Raw genomic sequence first — 21,111 nt, 5'->3', positions numbered from 1 at the left:
TAATTTTTTGAAATTATGAAAGATTTAACTTTCCTGAATTTTTTAATCTGGTCTCAGAAAAATTCTAGCACGTACCATTTTTTTTTTTAAATGATTTTTTAAGAATATGAGTAGATTGTACAAAATAACCCTATTAGATTCGGTTGACCTTGTACAAAAATAAAACTATTATTCATATCAAGCTCAAATTTGGAGGACTTATTTCTCATAACATGTCATATATGACACCAAATTGCATTTATTAAGAAAAGTTTAAACACATTTTAAGATACTAATTGACAAAAACAGCAAAAATATCGAAATCCTGCAGTTATACTTTTCTTATAGTTTTTGATGTGCTGAGTTAGAATCCGAAGTTACAAAAAATTTTATCACGTCAGGATTTTGAGATATTCGCATTAAAGGATCACAAAATCAAGTTTATTTTTAGAAAATCTCAAAAAAAAAAACTACTATTTCCCAAAAACCAGAGCTGACCGAAATTTTTTTAATTTCGATTCAAAATCAGTAAACTTAAATCTAAAGAAAATTATACTTTTGTTCTAGAGAGAAAGATATATGAATTTTTAGAGATATGCCAAACCTACTAAACTTAAAAGAAAAGACATATTGAGAAGATTGAAACTGAATTTTAAAGAAAAAAAATAAGTTCTTTCATAAACCTTAACAATTTTAATTGAAAAAGATTGTAGGTATTTCCTTGCAGACCAGTGCTATTATCATCTGATTTTTCTTTTGTATGACAATTTTTTCAATCTTTTTTTTTAACCATCATTTTTAAATATAGTAGGTACAACTCTGCAAAAGCAATTACAACCGAAAAAAATACACTAACTACTGTAAAAGCTAATTCGATCAAATTATTTCTCTCAGTGTATTTTATTTATCTCAAAGTCTTAAAGAGTTAACCTAAGAGCAACCTCAATTAAATTTTATGAAAATCTTAAGCTTGCTTTTAATCCCCCCAAAAGATACCTACACACATATACTTACAAAACTTACATGTATCTACACTATACTTAATTTCATGCAGTATTGTGTATGTGTGTATTATAATTATATGGTATCCATGTTGTGCGCGCAGGTAGATTCTGAGAAGAAAAAAAAAAAAAATAAAAAACTATCTCGCTCTCCTCTCGCGTAGTAAAAATCAGCCAGCATCATCATCATCATCAACAGCATCTATCACAGCATCAACATCTTTTTCTTCTTCAAAAAACCAAGAGGTAAAATTGTAGAATTTTGAATAACAATATTCTTCCTCTCCTTCTCAAAATAGTAAGAACTGACCATTCTAGAAGAAGAAAACACTTCACAGCTCATAAAAACGTAAAGTGTGTTCCCTCTTTACTCCTTTTTTTTGTATGTAGGTAATACCTCCTGAGATGTAAGGTACTGGTTGGTTACGAAGCTAAAACTATCATCATCAACAACAACAACAGCAAAGTACCACCAGCAGCAACCAAATAGAACTAACAACAACAACAACAACTTCATTCATAACATCAGGTTCGTTTCAAAAAAGATACTCAACTCTCAACCAAAACCACCGACCGTCTCTCGTACTCGTACTACTTTATACTTTAACTCAACTGCTTTTGCTCTGCTAGCTGCTACTGCTGGTATATTTCTACTAAAAATCTCATCATTTTTGTATTGGTTAAAGTATCTTTCACACTTACACAATAACGACAAAAAGAACCAACACATCGATATAAAATCGAATTCCTTGCACCAATGTATTGGTTTTCATTCAAGTTTTTCGCTGCTTCCCGATGATGTTGTATTATTTTTTTACTTACGTTGTTTTTAGTTTATTTGATCAGTTCGGAAAGTGAAGTTGTTTCTCTCTCTTTGGACGCGTGCATTTTGAAAAAAAAAAAAAAAATAATACAAAAATTTTTAAAAGAAAAAAAAAATCTAAAAAACTTCAACTTGTATCTTTTTATAAAATTCATTAATTTTTCAAAGATTTTTTTATCACAATTTATAGCTTATTGAATGAATTAAAGATTGTAACATAAAAGATACTAAGATACATTCCATAATATTTTTTTTTTTTTTTTTATTACACATACCTTCTACTAGTTATTGCCGCCGCACCCCGGTCTGCTAAGAGTTTATAGTGTTGTTGGTCGGTGTCGTTGTCATTCATTCAATAAAAATTCATTCATTCAAGTTTTTATAGATTCATTCATTATAAAAAAAAAAAAATTCTTATGCGAATTATATTTCATTCAGTGAAAATTACAACAACAACAAAACCAACGAAAGAAGAAGAATAAAAACAAGATACTTACACGATACAAAAAATAAAAGAGAGTATCTTTGAAATATACATGTGGTATTTAAATATGCAAAAATTTAGTTTAAATAAATTTATTGGTGTGGTAAATCAATAACAACCAATCCCCTGAAACAAGGAAGATACAAGTAAACGTTCAATCTTTCGTTGGGGAAAAAAAAGTCAGTCGTCGGAAAGTTATCGGTGTTTTTTTTTACATTCGAATTGAATTGATTATGTTTCTTTCCTTTCCGCGCGCTTACATTCTTCTCCTGTGAAATGTGAAACGACGTTTTTTTTTTTTTACTGAAATAATAAAAAAATTACTACACATTCCGTGTATCTCACAAAAAGTCTGAGAGTAACAAACAACAACAACAAAAAAAAGGTATACGAGAGTATATTATCTATGGAAAAGTCGTGAATAAGACGCTTATTATATTGGTCTTTAATCTCAAGTCGTAGATCGTCGAGAAGCAGCAGAGCAATAACAGCAGCATTTGGTGAACTATTAAAAGAGAAAGAGAGCATTTTGGGGATACCTCAGAGTTAAACATAAAATCCATTACAACAACAATTCACAACTTACAACAACAACAAAAAAAAAAAAAAAGGGAAAGACAGTGATTTTTTTTTGTCTTCTTTCAAATTTCAATTTAATGAATGAAAATGCAAGATCAATTGATTGGTATCGTGAATTGCCATAGTCAGCAGCTGAAGCAGAGTGAATTCTTCGAACAACGATCTCATTTTTATGATCTTTGAGTGACTTTATTTTTTTTTTTTTTTTGAAAGAAAACAACTTAACGTACGTCAAACTCACGATCACGATCGTGTAAAATTTATTGATTGATCGTGTATTACTTTTTTTTTTTTTTTTGCGTGTTTTTTACTCGTTTTGATCGCAATTATTGCTCGCGCGCGATCGTACTCATTTTCAAGGACTACAAGTTGTTATTCACTATAGCAGCTATTTAGTTATACAGTAGAACTATTGAAGAAAAAAAAAAAAAGCTTTATAAATATATAAACAAAATGCTGACAGTAACATTATCATTAATGGTTTTCTGTCAAATGAGTGATCTTGTGATTGGAACAAGATTGCCACTCGAAGTCTATGAAATACCACAATCCTCACCGATTATAGTACACCAGCAGCAACAGCAGCAAGTGTTTGAAGGAAATAATAATTATTTGAAGCAGAAATCAGTGGCAGCAGCGGATAGTAGTGGTGAGCAATTGGATATTAGACAACCGAGGCAGATGATGGAAATGTTGCAGAAACAACATCAAAGGAGTCAGAATGAATTGTTGCGAGAACATATGCCAACAAAGATATTATATCAAATTGGGGTAAGATACAAAAAAAAAAAGATACAATATCTAATTTATTTAAGTCTTACTATATTGAAGAGGAAACTCATCAGAAAAGGGGTGTTACAAGAGCATGGAAAGTTCTATCTATCAATTGAACCGAACTTAATTAAGTTAATCAATTTCATAGAATTTTTAATTGCCATAAGTCTCAAAAGAAGAATATGAATAAATACTTGAAAGATGCATAGATACAAAATTGTATTTAATTTGAGACTGAGGCGATTGTAAGACTTTGGTGTTTTTTTTTTTTTTTTTGTATTTTTTGTGGGTGGGTTGTATAGAAAAAGACTAAATGACACATGCAAGAAGGAGTTTATGGTTTATATTCAACTATTCAACCATAAATGTGTACTACACAGTCTTTGAAAGTGGGGATGTAAATTTTTAACATATGGAATGAGAATGAGGTTGAAATGATGATAATGATTTGGATGATTAAGATGATTATGATGATTATAATGATGTTGATGATGATTCAGCAGGGTAAGGAATTTTCAGCAGAATTTTTACTTTCACATGATTTATATTTTTTTTTAATGTATTGCAGCTTCCAGGTCAAGGTTTTTCCTTTGTGACTAGAAAAAAAACTACATATTTGTAACATTTTTTCATTTTTTTTTTTGTATTTGAGAATCAGAAATGTTGATGTCAAAAGAGTGAGAATTCTGTTTAACCTTCATGTTTAACTTTGAGCTGGATGATGAAGAGGAAGTTAAGTGAATTTTTTTTTTAAAGTTTCGAAATAATTTTTGTATTTGACTTTGAATTTATCGTATTCCATATATTTCAAAGACATGTCAATCATATTGTAAATTTAGTTTTTTATTGGAGAACAAAAATGTCATTTATCGATGTCGAGAATATAAATAATTTCTTAGAAAGAAAACAATAAACATATATAAAGTCCTTTGATTTAGAAATAATTAAGTGCCAAATGCATGTGTTTTAAGGAGGGTCTTGGCAAAAAACTACCTATTTTGGAAGTATATTTGGTTCGAAATATATTTTTTTTTCTCCAGATTTCAATTTCTGTTCATGCTAGTCTGGTTTGAAGTTTTTTTTTTTACTTAGGCTTTTCGCCTATATTAAAAACTATAATGACATTTTCCAAAAAAACTTAAATTGTAAATAAAATAGGAAGGTAAAAAAGAAGCTAAAAAAAAAAACGTAGGTACTGACGAGGGTGACCAATAATCAAATTTATAGCTCACTTAAATAACTGAATTCTACATATTTCACCATACCAAAAAACCAATTTAATAGTGCCGTTAAAGGATAGTTGACTTTCCCAACTTATCAAAAAAAAAAAAAACTTTAGAAAAATCTTTTAAATATTCTCAATTAATAGACAAACATTACTTTTTCAATACTTAAATGTTATAAAAAAATGGTTTTTTTTTTAACAGTGGTGAGTTTTTGAAACCTTAAAAAGATAATGAATCTATTACAAAAAAAAAAACTTGATTTTCTTAATTCAAATTAATAGAAAAAACTATAGGTATTGCTTGCGATCGAGATAAGACTGATGATTTCTTTGTAATGCTACTACCTAGCATTAAAATTTTTGAATTTTATGAAATGTTAAAAGATATTTTTTAAGATAGAAAGATATTTTTTAAGAATTAAATTGATTGCTTGTTTTTGCATACCCATAAACCCAATTTTAACGAAAAATAAACTCCAATAATGTTAAATTTTTTAAAATTTTAACTACATCTTTTGAGTAAAGTTAAATTGGAAGGAAGACAAAATTAAAAATTATGCTAATTATGACTTATTATCACCGAATAATGGTGTACCTACTAAAATTACGTTACCAATTTTTGCAAAAAATTTGCCCCCTTAATTCAATTTTTCATGGCACTGAATTTTACTGAAGAAATGCAAAAAAAAAAAAAAACAGAACAAAATAAAAGATGAATTTGATTTGCAAATAGGTAAATTTGACTTCTAAATGAATTAATTATATTTGCAAAATGATGACGTTAAGTAGCAAAAATAGTTGATTCGTAATTTTCAAAAAGTTGCACTAACGTGAAATAACTGTAGGTATGTTAAATTTTTCTTTAAAATTGTAATTTTTACTTCAATAAAACTGCAAGGAACATTTTGAATTGGAATGGAATTCAAGAAAACATGATTTTAGTTCTAGTTCAAAATGTTTTCCAATCATTTGTCTCTATGGAAAACAACTGGCAACAAAATTTAAACGATTTCCACCAAGAGTTTTAAATATTTGGCGATACAAAACAAATATAAGTGTCGTATTGAAATTTTCAAAATTTAATATTTCTTCAAAAATTGTTTCTAATGAAAAACTAGGTCTTTTTTTCTAAAAAAAACTGTTGCCAGAAATCGGTAAAATTCCCTGTTTTGTCAAACTCTTTTTTTCCTAAAATTTTTATACGGGAAATTTTGTTTTTAAATTAATTATAATTAATTAATTTATTGTTTAGTTTATTAATTCATTATTGATAATATCAATTAATGAATGCATAAAAATATACCAAATACATTAAACTTTCATTCGAAAAATTATAGAGCAAAAAAAAAATAATTTCTGTTTAAGTATTAGCTAAATCATTCTATGGCATTCTAAAAAAAAACATCTATAAATTCATTTAATTACAACTTACAATAAATTCATTTCATTTATCAGCAAATATATTACTAATTTGAAAAAAAAAAACAAATGCATTTTCTTACCAATTGCAATCCATTTATTTAGCCCCATAAATTTTAGAACAAAACTTTTCATTAAAAAAAAAAATACAAAAAAAGCTAAACAAACAAAAAACCATTGAAAAACACTCCCCCTTTTCAAAAACTGCTAAAAAAAGTGTTCATCGATATCTCATTTGACTCATCTCTTATCTCACTTGAAGTCCACTATTAAACATCAATATGGTAAATACGTAGTATTTACAAAAAAAAAAAAACCAAAAAACAACAATAATATTACATTCTCAAAAAAAATTCCAAAACAAATAACTTCCAAAAAAAAAAATCGTCGACTTAAAAAAAAAAAAAAAATAACACCACGTTCCTTTCAAAATAACACCAACGCAATGGTTGAGTTGGGTTACTCCAACAATAAAACAACAACAAAAAATCTTTTTTATTTAAAAAAAAAAAAAAAGAAAACAAAAAAAAAAAAAGAACTTCATCCAAATCCGGTGCGGATGAATGAAAATACGCGTGGCATGCCTAATTCGAAATTCCAATTGACTTGAAGAAAGACAAAAAAAAAAAAAGTGTTTGTGTACGCGAACGCACGATACGATATTACCATAATAATATAAGAAAATACCAAATAGCCTCGTATAAAGCCGACACATATTTTACGGCGCGCAAAACACTATCGCTTCACCAGTTCCAGCACCACCTTAACCGCCTTCACCGCCATTTCCGAAGAAAATGCGCGGGAAGATTGTCTGTAGTATCTACAAGAGTCTAACAAGCCAACAACGACAACAACAACAACAACACCAACGAGCTCAGAGATACTCATATGGATACCGAATCCAATGGATGGGCCCACGATGAAAATACGGGACACACATGTGGGAGCAGCAGACTTGTACAATACTTGTTCCGTTTGTTTCTCGTTTTTTTTTTTTCGAATTAGTTTGCAGGTCTTTAGGCGGGGGGATTCTGTCAAAACGGGTGTGAAGCAATTACACCCCAGCACAGTTTTTTTTTCCTTCACCTTTCTCTCTGTATAGCTCTGCATCAATATTTGAAGACCGTAATTAAACAGTACACAAAAGTTCAACACCTTCGATTTATATTGACCAACATTTTCTGTTGTTGTTGTTGTTCTGTTTCGTCAGAAATATCTTTCGTTAATAGCTTTTGAATCTAACGATCGTTAAGTCGGTTAGTAGTTAACCTTAACTCTTGAAATAGCTGGTGGGTTGTTGGTGGAAAATCTAAGCATTTTATGACCTTTCCGTCGTAAAACAAAAAAAAAAAAAAAAAACTATGGAGACATCATTAACATCACAACAAAGATACATAAATGTATCTATAAATGTATTTTGTATATAGATGAATTAATATACAAATAATGTGTAGGTAGAAGAGGTAGCGCATCTGCTAGCATCTGATTTTTTTTTTTGATCCGTCACACCTGTGGCATTTTTGTGTTTATAGATATCTTCTACGACTGACGACGACAGCAAAGAAATGAAAATGGAAGGTGCATCATCACATTTGTGACGGAGATGAACATTTGGCATCGAATCACTATCGGAAGTCTTCATCATTATGTTGTTTGTTATATTGTAGCATTTTTTTGTCGTTGCCGCTACAACCGACATTATGCAGTTGAAAACGTCAGTTTTTTTTTAGTGAGTGCATCTTAGCAGATAAAAGGCTGAGGTGGCATTTTTTTTTTTAGAGCTTGGCAGACGACAAGTATACGTAAGATTCTTGGCAGGGAGTGTGTATTTATAGGTGACGGATGATGCACCCGATTTATTGATTTAATTAACATCAATAGTTTCAACTTTCAAGGACAATGTACGTCATGGATGTGATAGTTTAAGGGTTGATGTTGTATTTAAGAAAACTTTTGGATACCAATTTTATTTTTATATAAGGATGGCTGAAAAAAAAAATCGTCCGGTTGGCTTCATAGAATACTTAAATCCAATAATGGAAGAACGTCAAGTGCTGGCTTTAAGTGCTCTGGCTTTAATAGAACCAATGCAGTAAAGGCAAAAGAGTGGTACATTATTTATTTTTCTCTCCAAAAAAAAAACACCCTTTAAAAAATAATATTTTTATAGAAACTTTAGGTTTTCGCTTACAATCTCAAAAAAAAAAAAAAAACATAATTGCGAGTTTCAATAAGGTACCATCATTATAAATAAGTTTTTGTAATGGACCCACAATTTCTCTACACCTTAAAAAAAAACACCCTTTCACATAAAAAAAAAATTATAGTCTTATTTTATTCGTAATTCGTAGGGTAACTTCGGGCATTATGGCGCACCGGGCATTATGGCGCACCTCTCAACTACCATACTTCCAATACTCGCATTTAAATAAAACCAATGCAGAAACTTTGCCCTTCGTCGAACACTATCCTTGTGACGATCGCAGGTCAGTGCTATTATTTTTGTGCCAAACAAAAAAGAAAACAAAAAAAATATACCGGTTCTGGGTTCCAATATAATATCGCTTTGTTTTTGTTTGTGTGTATCTCGGTAAGTATACAGTGCACGTGTTTGTTGTAAAGAGTGAAACGCAGAGTACAGTTTTGGTTTGGTTATATCACTTGTTATATTTTAACTGAAGTAAGAATTGTGTTTAGTTTTTGGAGTTTTGTGAATATGTGTATATTTTGCAATATGGCGCAGATGCAATAAGGGCATTATGGCGCTACCTTATACCCGACTGCGCCATAATGCCCTTATGTAAAACTAATTTCAAAAGTAACTCTGCATTTTTTTAAATTTGAAAATAACCTCAATTTAACGTTAATTTTATGAAACTTATTTACAATTATATTTCAGAAATGCTGAATATACGTAAAAAAAGTAAAGGGTTCCGAAGTAAATGGGGTTCGCCATATTGCCCGTACATAGGGCAATATGGTTTTTTTTGGACTATTTTTAATTTAATTTATTTTTTGTTAAAAAGCTTGAATTTTTATTCTTAAATAATTTATTTATATTACGTTTTTATGAAATTTAATTAAAAAAAATGATTGAAGTAAAAATTGTAGTCCGTAGTAAAGTTATTTGAGTTTGTGCTTAGGTATGCCATAATGCCCTAATTTACCCTATGGCAAATACAACATTTTTCTTATTTCCCAAACAAAAACACCCTCTCACTCAAAATATTTTTATAGACTGCTTAGATTCCTAGTTCCTATTATAAATAAAACCTTTTTACTAATTTTTATTGGGTTTAAAATTGTTTCCAGGTTTTTGTGGTACCGACTGTGAATTTCATCATTTCATTACAAAAAAAAAAAAAAACTTTTCACTCAGGATAACTTTGTAGTCTTTAGATTCTAAGTTCTTATAACAAACGAAACTTGTTCACCAAGTTTAAAAAATTAAAAAATATGTCAGCTCTTATGATACCTTTTTCAAACATAATTCAACCTCTCAATAAAACACCCTTTCACAAAAAATATTTGTAAGAACTTTAGTGATCCTTTGTCCCTGCTTAAATACCATCATGTACTTCAATTGCTTTCGATTATATATTTTAACTGTTGTAGTAAAAAACACAAGCACCCTTGCGTTTGATCGACAATAACTTTATTGCTATCGCATTGACTTTATTTTTATATCGTTAGATTCAGCATTAGAAAAAAAACTTAAGAACATTTTGGCTAGATTACACTGGCCAACACATACAAATTTTCTAGAGTGTTGTTTATCATTTTTTACTAAATTTAGGGTGCTGATTCTGAAAACAACATAAGTTTTTTTTTCTAGCAGCTCTAGTTCTTGAGTTATTCATACATGAAAAGGCATAAAAATTCAAACACATTTTTTTTGTAAAATTTTTTTATATGTACAAATTTTTTTTTTGTATTTTTATTTTACTTACTGAACCAAAATACAATACATTCGAAATAAATTTTTCCAGAAAAACTTTAAAAACGCTTGTAATAATAAAATCTAAAAAAATAATATGAAATCAGAAATCACTCCAAAATGTGATATGAAAATATCTAAAAAATAAAAGCTCCTAGAAACCAGTGTGATTTTTAAGCTTAGAGAGCTCAAATGCAATAGGTTTTACAAAAATTTTCTGGAACATCTGAACAAACATTTAAAATAAGCATAACTTTAAAATTAGTACGAAATTACCCCCAAATGTGGAAAACTTAAATATTTAAAAAAAAATAGAGCTCCTTCAAATAAATTAATGTGATTTTTAACATTAAGTTTAATATAAATTTTTCTGGAAAATTCGAATAAACGCTCAAAATAAGGAGAACTGAAAAATTAGTAATGAATATTCCTCAAACATGAAAAATTAAATATTTCAAAAACTAGAGCTGCTAGAAAGAAGCCAATATGATTTTTGAGCTTACTGAACCCAAATCAGATATAAATCTTTCTGAAAAAATTGAAAATTGTTGGCCAATGTTATATTCCACAAAACAAATTTTAACTGTTTTATTGACCTTCAACTCCTCCGGTTTTCAGCGAAAAAAAAAAAACACTATCTCAGCCAAAATTTTTTTAAGGCTCTTTTGATCCGTGGTTCTTATTCCAAAGGCAAATTTTTGGCCAAGTTTCAAGGGAGTAACAACAAAAATTCTTACAAAAAATAGGTATTTGAACTTAATACCGATAAAATCGTCACTGTAAGGAATTTAATTGACACTACAACACGTACCTACCTCTACGAAATGATTCACTTTATTGATTCATTGATCGAGTTTTCACAATTTTTGTTTACCTATGTATATTGCTTTTACTTTTGCCAAGATAAATAACAACAAAATTATTTTTGTCTATTTTGAACAAGAAAAGTGTGGACGGAAATCCTTAACAAGGCCAAGGTTTTGTTTTTTTTTTTTTTTGTCTAAAAATTCTAAATTACTTCATGTTGACGTTTAAAAACGGTGAAGCATTTTTGTTTCTAAAATAATGCTGATTCTTGAGTCTTGACGTATGCAAATAGTGTCGAATGCATTTGTTATCTTCAAATACATGCATCATTACAAATTAATTTATTTTTTAAACGTCATTTGATGTAAAAATACCAAAATATTTAGTAGTTTAAGATAGTTAATATAAGTTTATTTTTTTAAGTTTGATAAGATTCTAAAAAAAAATATATTGATGATGACCGATCGGAGTGTCAAAAAAAGTTTACTTTTTGGTACCGCAAATAATGACATTATAATTAAGAGGTTTTACCTTGTTAAGAATTTCAAAATAAATACAAATTAATCTCCTCTTATTACAAAATCATCAGAAAGAATTTTTACTCTATATTGGCTATTTTACAATTCAATTTGTTATCAAAGTAAATCAAATTTTAACATTAAATTGAATAAACAAAGTTATTTTTATAAATTCATGATATATGTATGTGAATTGTAGGTGTAAATAAATCAAATGAATTTTTATTGCAAGAATTATATTATTAATTATTTTTATTCATGAAATAGGTTATAGGCCTACAAAGATAACATTCGAGGGCTTGACATATAAACAAAATATAAAAACAAAACAAAAAAAACACACATAAAAATTACTCTACAACAATCAGACTTTAGAAAATACAATGTATTTCAAGACCTAGGGGCAAAATATTGATTACATTTTTACTTGCGATATAGGTACTATAGGGCAAGTTTAGGACTCGTAAAAAAAATCGAACTCGAGATAATAATTTTACATGACATTACGATGATGGAGAATGCCAAAAAAGTGGGTCCGGCAATTCTGTCTGTCTGTCTGTCTGTGTGTCTGTCTCTATCTGGAGCTGCAGCCTAAACGAGTTAAGTGATTTTCTTCAAATTTGGTAGTTAGCAGTTTTTGGTGATTCCCTAGAGGGGAAATTGAAATTTTTTTTTTATGACCAAAACTAACGGTACCTGCCATATAACGGAAATAAAAAAGTTAATTTTTTTCAAAAACGGCTCTAACGATTTTGATTAAAATTTTTGTGTGTAGTACTTCACATAAGAGCCAACTTTTTAAATAAAAAAAATATTTTTTGTAATGTTATTAACGGTACCTGTCATAGAACGGTTTTTTTCGTTTCTGAATATCTCGTACAACATTAACCCGATTTAAATGAAAATTTTTATACAAAAGTGTGTAAGTAAAGATAATATTAAAATTTTAGAAAATTTTCAAAAAACGCATTTTTGGTTTTTTAAAAAATATTTCAAAATTTTTTTTTGAAAAATCAATTTTTTGAAAACGGATCAATGAAAAATTTTGAAATTTAGTTTTTATGTGTAAATTAATTATTTCTTCAAAATGGCATACCAACTTTTTTTTTTGAAAAATGTTAAAAAATTTTTATATACATATAAAAAATTATTTTTTAAAAAAACGGCTCCTACAATTTTCGAAAATTTTTTTCTAAAAATACCTTTTTATACAATAAATAAAATGGCATATTTGTTTTTTTTTTTTTAAGATAATTTAAAACGGAATTTAATTAATTATAAAAACAGATTTAATTTTGTTATACTTTAAAATATCAAATTTTAAATTTCTTGAATAAAAAGCTTTAACATTATAGTTACTTTAAGCATAAGAGCAAGTACGTGCGACCCCAGTCGTGCAATTTATTTTAATTGTTATTGCTGGTGTTTTTGTTGTTTTTTTTTTTTTTTGTATACATAAAATATCTATAAATTGATTACTTAATTTAATTTCAATTCGAAAACGAACAATGCCTGATGTGATGGTGGTTTTATAATTTATATTTATAGAATTTACGTAGGAATTTTTGGTGTACAATTTTATGAATGAATGAAATGATATTTTGGAGACACAATCATGACAAGTTAAAATTTCTTTGTCAATTTTATGGCTTATTAAGGTGTTTTTGAAGAAATTTATTTAGTGGATAGATAATTTTTCTTTTGTTATAATATTTTCAAAAAGGTTTGTGAAAATTCAGAGATTTGATAGATAAAATAATTTTACAATTGACTACTTTTTAAGTAAAAGAAGCGGAAATTTGTATATAATCAAGCATTTATCGAAGGAAAATACGAAAAAAACTTTCATTCAGTAGTAATAAAATAAGCAAGATAAAATGAATAAATTCAAATTCAAGGAATAAATTAGAAAAAAAAGTATACATATATTAACAAACGAAAGTATTTTTGTTTTAAAAAATTAATTTAATAATGTTTAAAAAAAAGTTTGCATAAAAAAAATAAAAAAATAAAAAAGTACACAAATAATAAATAAGAAAATAAATAAACAACTAGTTTTTAATTAATAACAAAAAAAAAATTAATAAAAACGTACATAAATAAACAAATAAATTAATTAATAAATTATTAAATAAATAAAATAATTATATAATTATTAAATAAATTAATAAATTAATATAAAGAATATATGTAAATAATAGAAATAAGTAAATAAATTTATATATAAATAAATTAATATATAAATAAATAAATAAAATTTATAAATTAAATTTATTTATAATAAATATAAACTTAAAATACAAAACTAGAAATACAAATAAGTAAGATGCATTCATCGATATCCCAATCGTCAAATTGCAACGATTAATTCACGATGGAACGGTTTAAATTTAATTGAAGATTTTTGTGAACAAAAACAAATTTTTTTCAAAAATTTTTCTTAAATTTCATAAATTAATTGATGCCAAAAGATTGTCTAGGAAATTCAAGGAAAAAAAATATATGGGAGTGAGGGACAATCTTCCATAGTTCAAGCGATAGATGCAATTTTCTTATTAATTGACTTCAAACACAAAAAAAAATATTTGAACACAACGGCAACACCTGCAATATTCAAATATACATTTTTTAAAAGCTAGAAGCTTAGTCATATATGTAAAATTAAAATTAAATTAATTGAATGAACGGCTTTTGAAAGAATGGTAATTGAACCTAGATTTTTGAAAAAAAAAAAAAATTATTGAAAAAATTTTAACATGTCGTTTTTTAAACTTGGTTGTAATATAAAATGCATTTATTTTCAAATTTTTTCGGCCGCATTTATTATGATTTTAAATTATAAAAGGAAATGTCTATATGTATTACGGTTTATAAAAAAAAATTAAAAAGTATTTCATTTTCGAAGAACTTTTTTTAATAAAAGTTTTGAAAAAAAATGTAACTTATTTTTTTTTTAAAGTTCAACATCTAAACCCAAAATTATTTTTTATTCATTTAATAACCCTTACTGTTGAAAGTTAAATAGCAAAAATTTAAAGTTCCTATTTACCACAGTCTTTGAGAAAATTAATTATTTCAATGCAAAAATTCAGTTTTAATAAAAAAAAAACCATTGAAATGAAGTAATTTTTCATTTTTTTTTTTTTTTCAAAAGTGTGATATATTTTACCTTTTTTGCTTCGAAATTCAACTGATAATATTTATGGCCAAAAATTTTTTTCAAATAAATTCATATTTTATTAGAAAAAGTTTGGAAAAAAGTCATTTTAAATTTTTCTAATAACATTTTTATTTAATTCTGAGTGTGAGGACCATTTTTTCAAAAAGTCTTGATTAAATTTAGTGGATTTAAATTTAAGAGATAAGAATGAGCTTCTGGCTTTTTAAAAATGTATTTTAAAATATTATAGGTGTTGCCGTTGTTTTCAAAATAATTTTTTTGTGTTTGAGGTCAGAATGTTAGAAAATTGCATTTATCACTTAAACGATGGAAGATTGTCCCTTACTGCCTTTTATTTATTTTCCTTAAATTACCTAGAGAATCTTTTACTATCATTGTTTTATGAAATTTTAGCAAAAAGAAAATGGTTTTGTTAAAAAAAAATTAATTTTAATTAAAAAAAAAACAATACGGCAACACCGGCAATTTTTAATCTATAGACTTTAAAGTATTTTTAATTACCTACGTTTGAAAAAAAAAAATCGTCAAAATCAGAGCTGTTCGGCCGGGTTCCCTAATAATTTGCTTTAGTTACTCTACTAACATATTACTTTATTACTTACTGCTTAATATTTACTTGGTTTAAATTTATGTGAATATGTATGTTCCCTCATAACTTCTAAACTACCTATCATTACTTGACAAATGCGGTATGATTGGAAGCATAATATTTCTCCGCTGGATATAAACTATAAGAAACGTTCTCTTATATGATTATAATCTTAGATCTAATAGAATTCAACGGGCAACAATCAGAAATAAAATTCATATAACTTAGTTTGCAAAATCGAGGCAGCTATCGAGAAATCTCGCGTAATTTACTATAATCGACAATCGAGGACAAAATCTCTATTTAACCAAAAGAACTAATGGAATCTCCTAGCAGCCGATACAGGAAGAGAACAAATTGATTTAATATTTTAAACCTTTTAACTATCTATAAAAACCACAAAATAACACTTCCACTTAATTCAATGAAACACTCTAAAAAAAATACAACATCAATTTCAAAAATTACCATTTAAAAGCCCAATTTCTAAGAACAACAAAAGAGAAAAAAACAAAAAAAACATTAACAACACGAACGAAACCAACAATAGCAAAAAACAAAATTAGAAAAAAAGTAGAAGAACAAAAAAAAAAAAATGAAAAAAAATATCTTTTTCCTTTGAATTAAATAACAAACAGACGCAATACGTGATTATTAGACGCCACACGGATCATCAACACCGGTAGCTGGCTACGATGATGTTGAGCATGATGATGATGGCTTTCTTGGTCTAAAAAAAAAAAAAATATTCCCTTAACTCTAAATAGGGTCGACCTATAACGATGACGACAAGCGAGGACTCATAATACAGAGCGGTTCGACAGTCTTCGGCAGTTTGATAATTTTTTTTTCCTCGTATTGATCCCTTCCTTCTTTTGACTTCCTTCCATCACAACACATTCTCTCTGTTTTAGATACATTTTATAATCCTTTATTATGCTGAAGCAGTAGCGAAAAAGTCTCTCCATCATCACACACACGTTCTATACGTTTCCTTTTTTCTCGCTTCTTCATATACTCTCACATCAACTTGTATCTTTCTATTCCCCATATAACCCTTTTTTTTCATATGAGACTTGTATTATATTTTTATTAAGCTGCTGTTTTAGTGCTTGCTGCAGTACACACGCACACACACCGGATGTCCGGTTTTGTATATGTTTCTTAAAGAATCTAGAGCACTTGCGGTCGGAACTTCCTTTTTTCTTTCTCGCAAAAGAACAAACAAATGAACAAAAAGAAGAAGCAAGATAAAAAAGTCAACACCGTGTTGAGTTGAGTGTCAAAAAGAATTCCTTACTCAGAAAAAAAAAAAAAAAGTTTAAATGTCAAAAGACCTTTCAGACCCTAAAGGAGAAGAGTGAAAACCATAATGAAAAAAAAAGTCACAAACAATTCCGCAAATATACCACGTACAAGTACGAGTACTGACTTTGGTCAAAATTGGCCTATGAGAGATAGTAAAAGACTTTACACACACTTCAGGGCTTCGTTGTTCATTTTTATCTTTTCTCATCTGTACCTACAAACCATATTACTAGAATGGAATTTCATGGCTTTTTTTTCTGGACACAATTAGATTAGAGAGGAGAGTCGCATGAAGGTTTACAACTTTTAACCATCGTATAGATACATCATCGCATAGGCCTGTCCCAAAACCCCATATAAATGTTCATTAGTGAAATGGGCAGATAAAGTTGTAAAGTATCTTTGTATCTTTTATACTATATAGATCACAAACCATCAAGACAAGACAATGGAATGTGGAAACTCACAAATGAATTGTGGAGAAGGTATAAACCTCAACCCTAACCTATAAGGTATATAAGATACTTAGATACTTTTGCAAGAAAAGCAGATAGGTAGGTAATTCTTGGATACGGCGACTAATTACACATTGTGTCATGGTGGTGTGTTATAGTGGCTTTAATGGTGACAGACAGGAAGCATTCCATATCAAAGAATTTATTCTGGGAATGTGTCTATGTGTACAAAAGTTTATGATTGTCTCTCATCACCACACCGACCGGATTCGAGTGATGATGCGTTCTTGGCATTCCTGTAATTTGATCACCTGAAGATACAATATTTCAAATTGAATGAAGGAAGATACAAAAAAAAATGTTTTTGGTTTCTCGCAAAAAAAAAAAGCTTTTGTATCTGATATCACTTTTCATAAAAAAAAGATACACTCATCACTTTGATGGATAAAAGATTGATGTATATGCAAAATCACTTAGATACAATTTTTTTTTTTTTATGTTGACTTAAGGATATGTTGACGTTGATGTTTGAAAATATTTTCAAAAATTCACTTTATAACCAAAATTATTATTTGAAGACACAATATCTATCCCATATCAGCCAAGAGATGGACAATTTGATATGTACAACAGCTGACATTCTGTCTGCCATCCAGATTTATGTTGAGCAAACAGTTACACTCTATACAAAAAAAATATACAATATCTTTTGCCTCAGCAAATTTACTTAAAAAAGAAAAAAAAATGAAACATGATCTTTAAAACGTTTTATGATGTAGAATAAGATACAATATCTATCTATGGAAAGATATACACAATTGCGCCTTTGGGTGACCTATTGAACATAATGTCGTCTGTCCAATATCAATGGACAACAAAAAAACAACAACTTATTTTTTTTTTTTTTTCAAAAAACACATATATGTTTGTATATTATATGGAGATGGAGAGTTGGAAAATTGCCTTTGTTTAATAGCCAATATAATATACATATGCTTGTACAAAAGTGAGGTTATAACGACTGCGACGTGAATTGTGTATAGGTTGACTTTTGTTTGGTTAATTAATTCAATAAAAGGAAATGAGCAATCATTTAGATGTTGTAGCTATGAATTGGAATTATATAGATAGATAGATTTATATGTAATTGAAGGTATATTTGCTTGATGGAGTGTGCTATAGTCATTTCGTGGTTAGATCGACGGAGCATTGGGACGTGATAGGTATTGGTTATTTTTTATATTTTTTTTGTTTCTTTTTTGTTATTTATTTGATTAAATGTCTCGTTTTTTTTTTTTTTTTTTGTGAATTGATTGAAAGTGGAAGTTTAATTGAAAAACAATATTATATATAATGTGGTGGCTTTGGTATAGGACTGGATTGGATTTTTCATTTTTTTTATGGCGACAAAAAAAAAGTTTAAACGGAAAAACAGTTGGTTGAAATCTAGTTTTTTTTTTTTTTTTGGTTTGGTTTGTTTTTTACTTTGAAGTTTTTTTATCAATGAATGTTGGAAGAAAAATCATTTCCGGATATATAGATACATTATGCTTTTATTCAAATACAATTTTGTTTTATAAAAAGGAAAACGCAGAAATGAGAGTCCCTAATTGGTAACTCAAAAGTGAACTTCCAAGAACATGAACAAAATCAGAAACTTTTTTTGCAAGAATTTTAAGTCACCTAGACTTATATAAAAAAACGCACAAAGCCCAGAAGTAGCTTGATTGGTGCCGTTATACTTTTCGTATAGATTTGGGCCCAGAAAACTCGAAAATCTTAACTAAAAAAGTATTTATGGATATGTTTTCGAGATATGATTTTTCAAAGTTTTTTTGTCGTGGTTTTTCCCAGCATACTTAGTATTAGCTATATTTTGAGAAGTAAAAGACGTATCTGAACGAAAAACCGACACCTGAAAGCTGAGTAAATAATCAAGAAACACTATAAAACAACTTTTTTTGGTCACTCCAAATTTTAAAGGGCAATGTATTAAAACATTTTTAAAAAATCGATTTTCTTAAAGGAAATTTTTGCAAAAAAAAACTTTATTACTGAAAGAAAAGATCAAAATCTTTCGAATCCTCATAGTTTTATATTTTTTATATGTACCTAGTCCATTTTCTGGCAAAGATAAAAAGATAGATTTCTCTAAAACCTATAGATAAGTTATAAAGATATGACCATTTTTGTACCGATCAATATTTTCGACTTTTTCTGTTACTTTTTGAGGTTTTGTCTATTACTTTTTATTAAGTAATTTTTTGTGGATACATAGTTAAATTTCCTATTAAAAAATTTTAAAATTAAAATAGTGTAAAAAAAACTTAAGAAAAAACTATTCAAAAAAGAGAAGAAACGACATTTTTGATGTTTTTACTAAATGGTCGATTTTTACTTTATCTTTCAATATAATGGTCATACAAATTGAATACGGCTAAAATTGGATAAAATATGAACTTTCAAAATCTACTGTTTTTGTGTCCTTTTGAACACATTTTAGAAGTTGTAATTAGGAGTTTTGTATATTTTTATCATTATAAATTTATACCTCTATTTTCTAAAAAAAATATACCTACATACTTTTTCTGTTAGGTATAACAGGTTTACGATAAGGAATAATTTTATTTATTTTATCTGAATTTTTTTTGTTTTTCTTCCTTTTTTCTGAGCATTTTTTCATAGAAGTTTATCACCATCAATATAAAATACTTTTTTTCAGAGATTTTTCTCATTAAAAAAATCTGATTTTAAAATCCGTTAAAATTAATAACATTACTATTGTTTGTTCATTTTCTCTTCATTAATTCTGAAAAAAGTTACTTGAAAAAAAAAAAATACACCAATGGAAAGAAAATATATTTTCGGAAATTTGTCATATTTCAAAATTTTTAGGACAACTTCAGATTCCCAAAAAAAAAAAAACATCAAGTTTTCTGATAAAAAGAAACAAATCAGAATTTTTACCATCATATTCAATTTGACTTTGGACAAGCTTTTTTTATCTTCAAAATAACTAACTAATTCGAACTAAATTGAGCTTGCATTTTTATTATGCTCATTATTATACATAACAAAACAAACATTTATCCCATATAATCTAAAATATTATCCTATTTTAAACAAATCACTTAAACAAATTAATTAATTGATTTACCTAATTGAATTAAATTAAATTAAATACCCATATCTAATGGTTAACCACTTAATTCGAATAAAAACATCTAAAACTAAACTAATAAAATAACATACCAAATCACTTAAATCAGTTAACTGATTAATTCAATTATTTATTCACAAAAAAATAAAAAATTAAAAAAAAAAAAATATATTAAAATTATTGAAAATCTCTTTCATACTATATTTCCACTTATAAAAATTAATACAATAAATACATTTTTAATACCTCACTAATTTTATTTATTTATGTATGTGAAAAAATCCTCTCAAATTCTCACTCCCAGGTGATTTTTAATTTAATTTTTCACACACAGTTCAACATGTCAAATTAATATAATATCCTGCAAATTTAAGGATTTATATATCCACTCTGCATAAATGATGCAAATGTTTTGGTAGAAAGTTGTGAAGCACGTTATTATTTATTTAAATTAAAATCATGTTAATAAATCATTTCATAAAAAAAAAAAAAATATAAATTGTTAAATTAAATTTCACTCGAGAGACAAATATAAAATAATTCTGTATACTTTATTGGATGCATATTTTTTTTTCTGTAAAGTTACAGAGATACAATAAAATGGATTGTAAGTAGTTGTGAGTTAAAAATATTTTTTTTTTTTACGTTTTTTCTTCTGTTATGAATTCATTGTTCAGGGTTGCCTTCCAAAGTTAACCGAAGGGATTTATTTATTTTTTTTTTTTTCTAGGAAGGATATAAATTATGTGTACATGAAAACTTAAAAGCTTAAGGCTTTTTTTTTCTTCTTTCCTTAGGCTTATCTCTTTCATTTTAATTTTTGAATTTTACGAGAGGAATGAATAAAATTGTTGGTCAAAATGGGTTAAGTT

At 27.4% G+C, this 21,111-nt stretch overlaps 2 protein-coding genes across 2 annotated transcripts in view; one reads left to right on the top strand and one right to left on the bottom strand.

The window, feature by feature from the left end:
* Positions 1-21,111, bottom strand: part of LOC129910949 (elongation factor-like GTPase 1) — a 211,732-nt gene that overhangs the window by 17,821 nt on the left and 172,800 nt on the right. The gene's annotated exons all lie outside the window — the stretch shown is intronic.
* LOC129910953 (protein giant-lens) overlaps positions 2,071-21,111 on the top strand; it is a 36,462-nt gene continuing 17,421 nt past the window's right edge. Inside the window, exon 1 of the mRNA XM_055988560.1 lies at positions 2,071-3,637. Coding sequence (XP_055844535.1) covers positions 3,320-3,637 — 318 coding nt within the window. The 5' untranslated portion in view covers positions 2,071-3,319. The remainder of the gene's footprint in view (positions 3,638-21,111) is intronic.

The sequence above is a fragment of the Episyrphus balteatus genome, chromosome 2 (genome assembly GCF_945859705.1).
Source record: "Episyrphus balteatus chromosome 2, idEpiBalt1.1, whole genome shotgun sequence".
Lineage (NCBI taxonomy): Eukaryota > Metazoa > Arthropoda > Insecta > Diptera > Syrphidae > Episyrphus > Episyrphus balteatus.
Note: the sequence above shows the minus strand (reverse complement) of the source record. Positions and strands in the feature narration are given on the sequence as shown.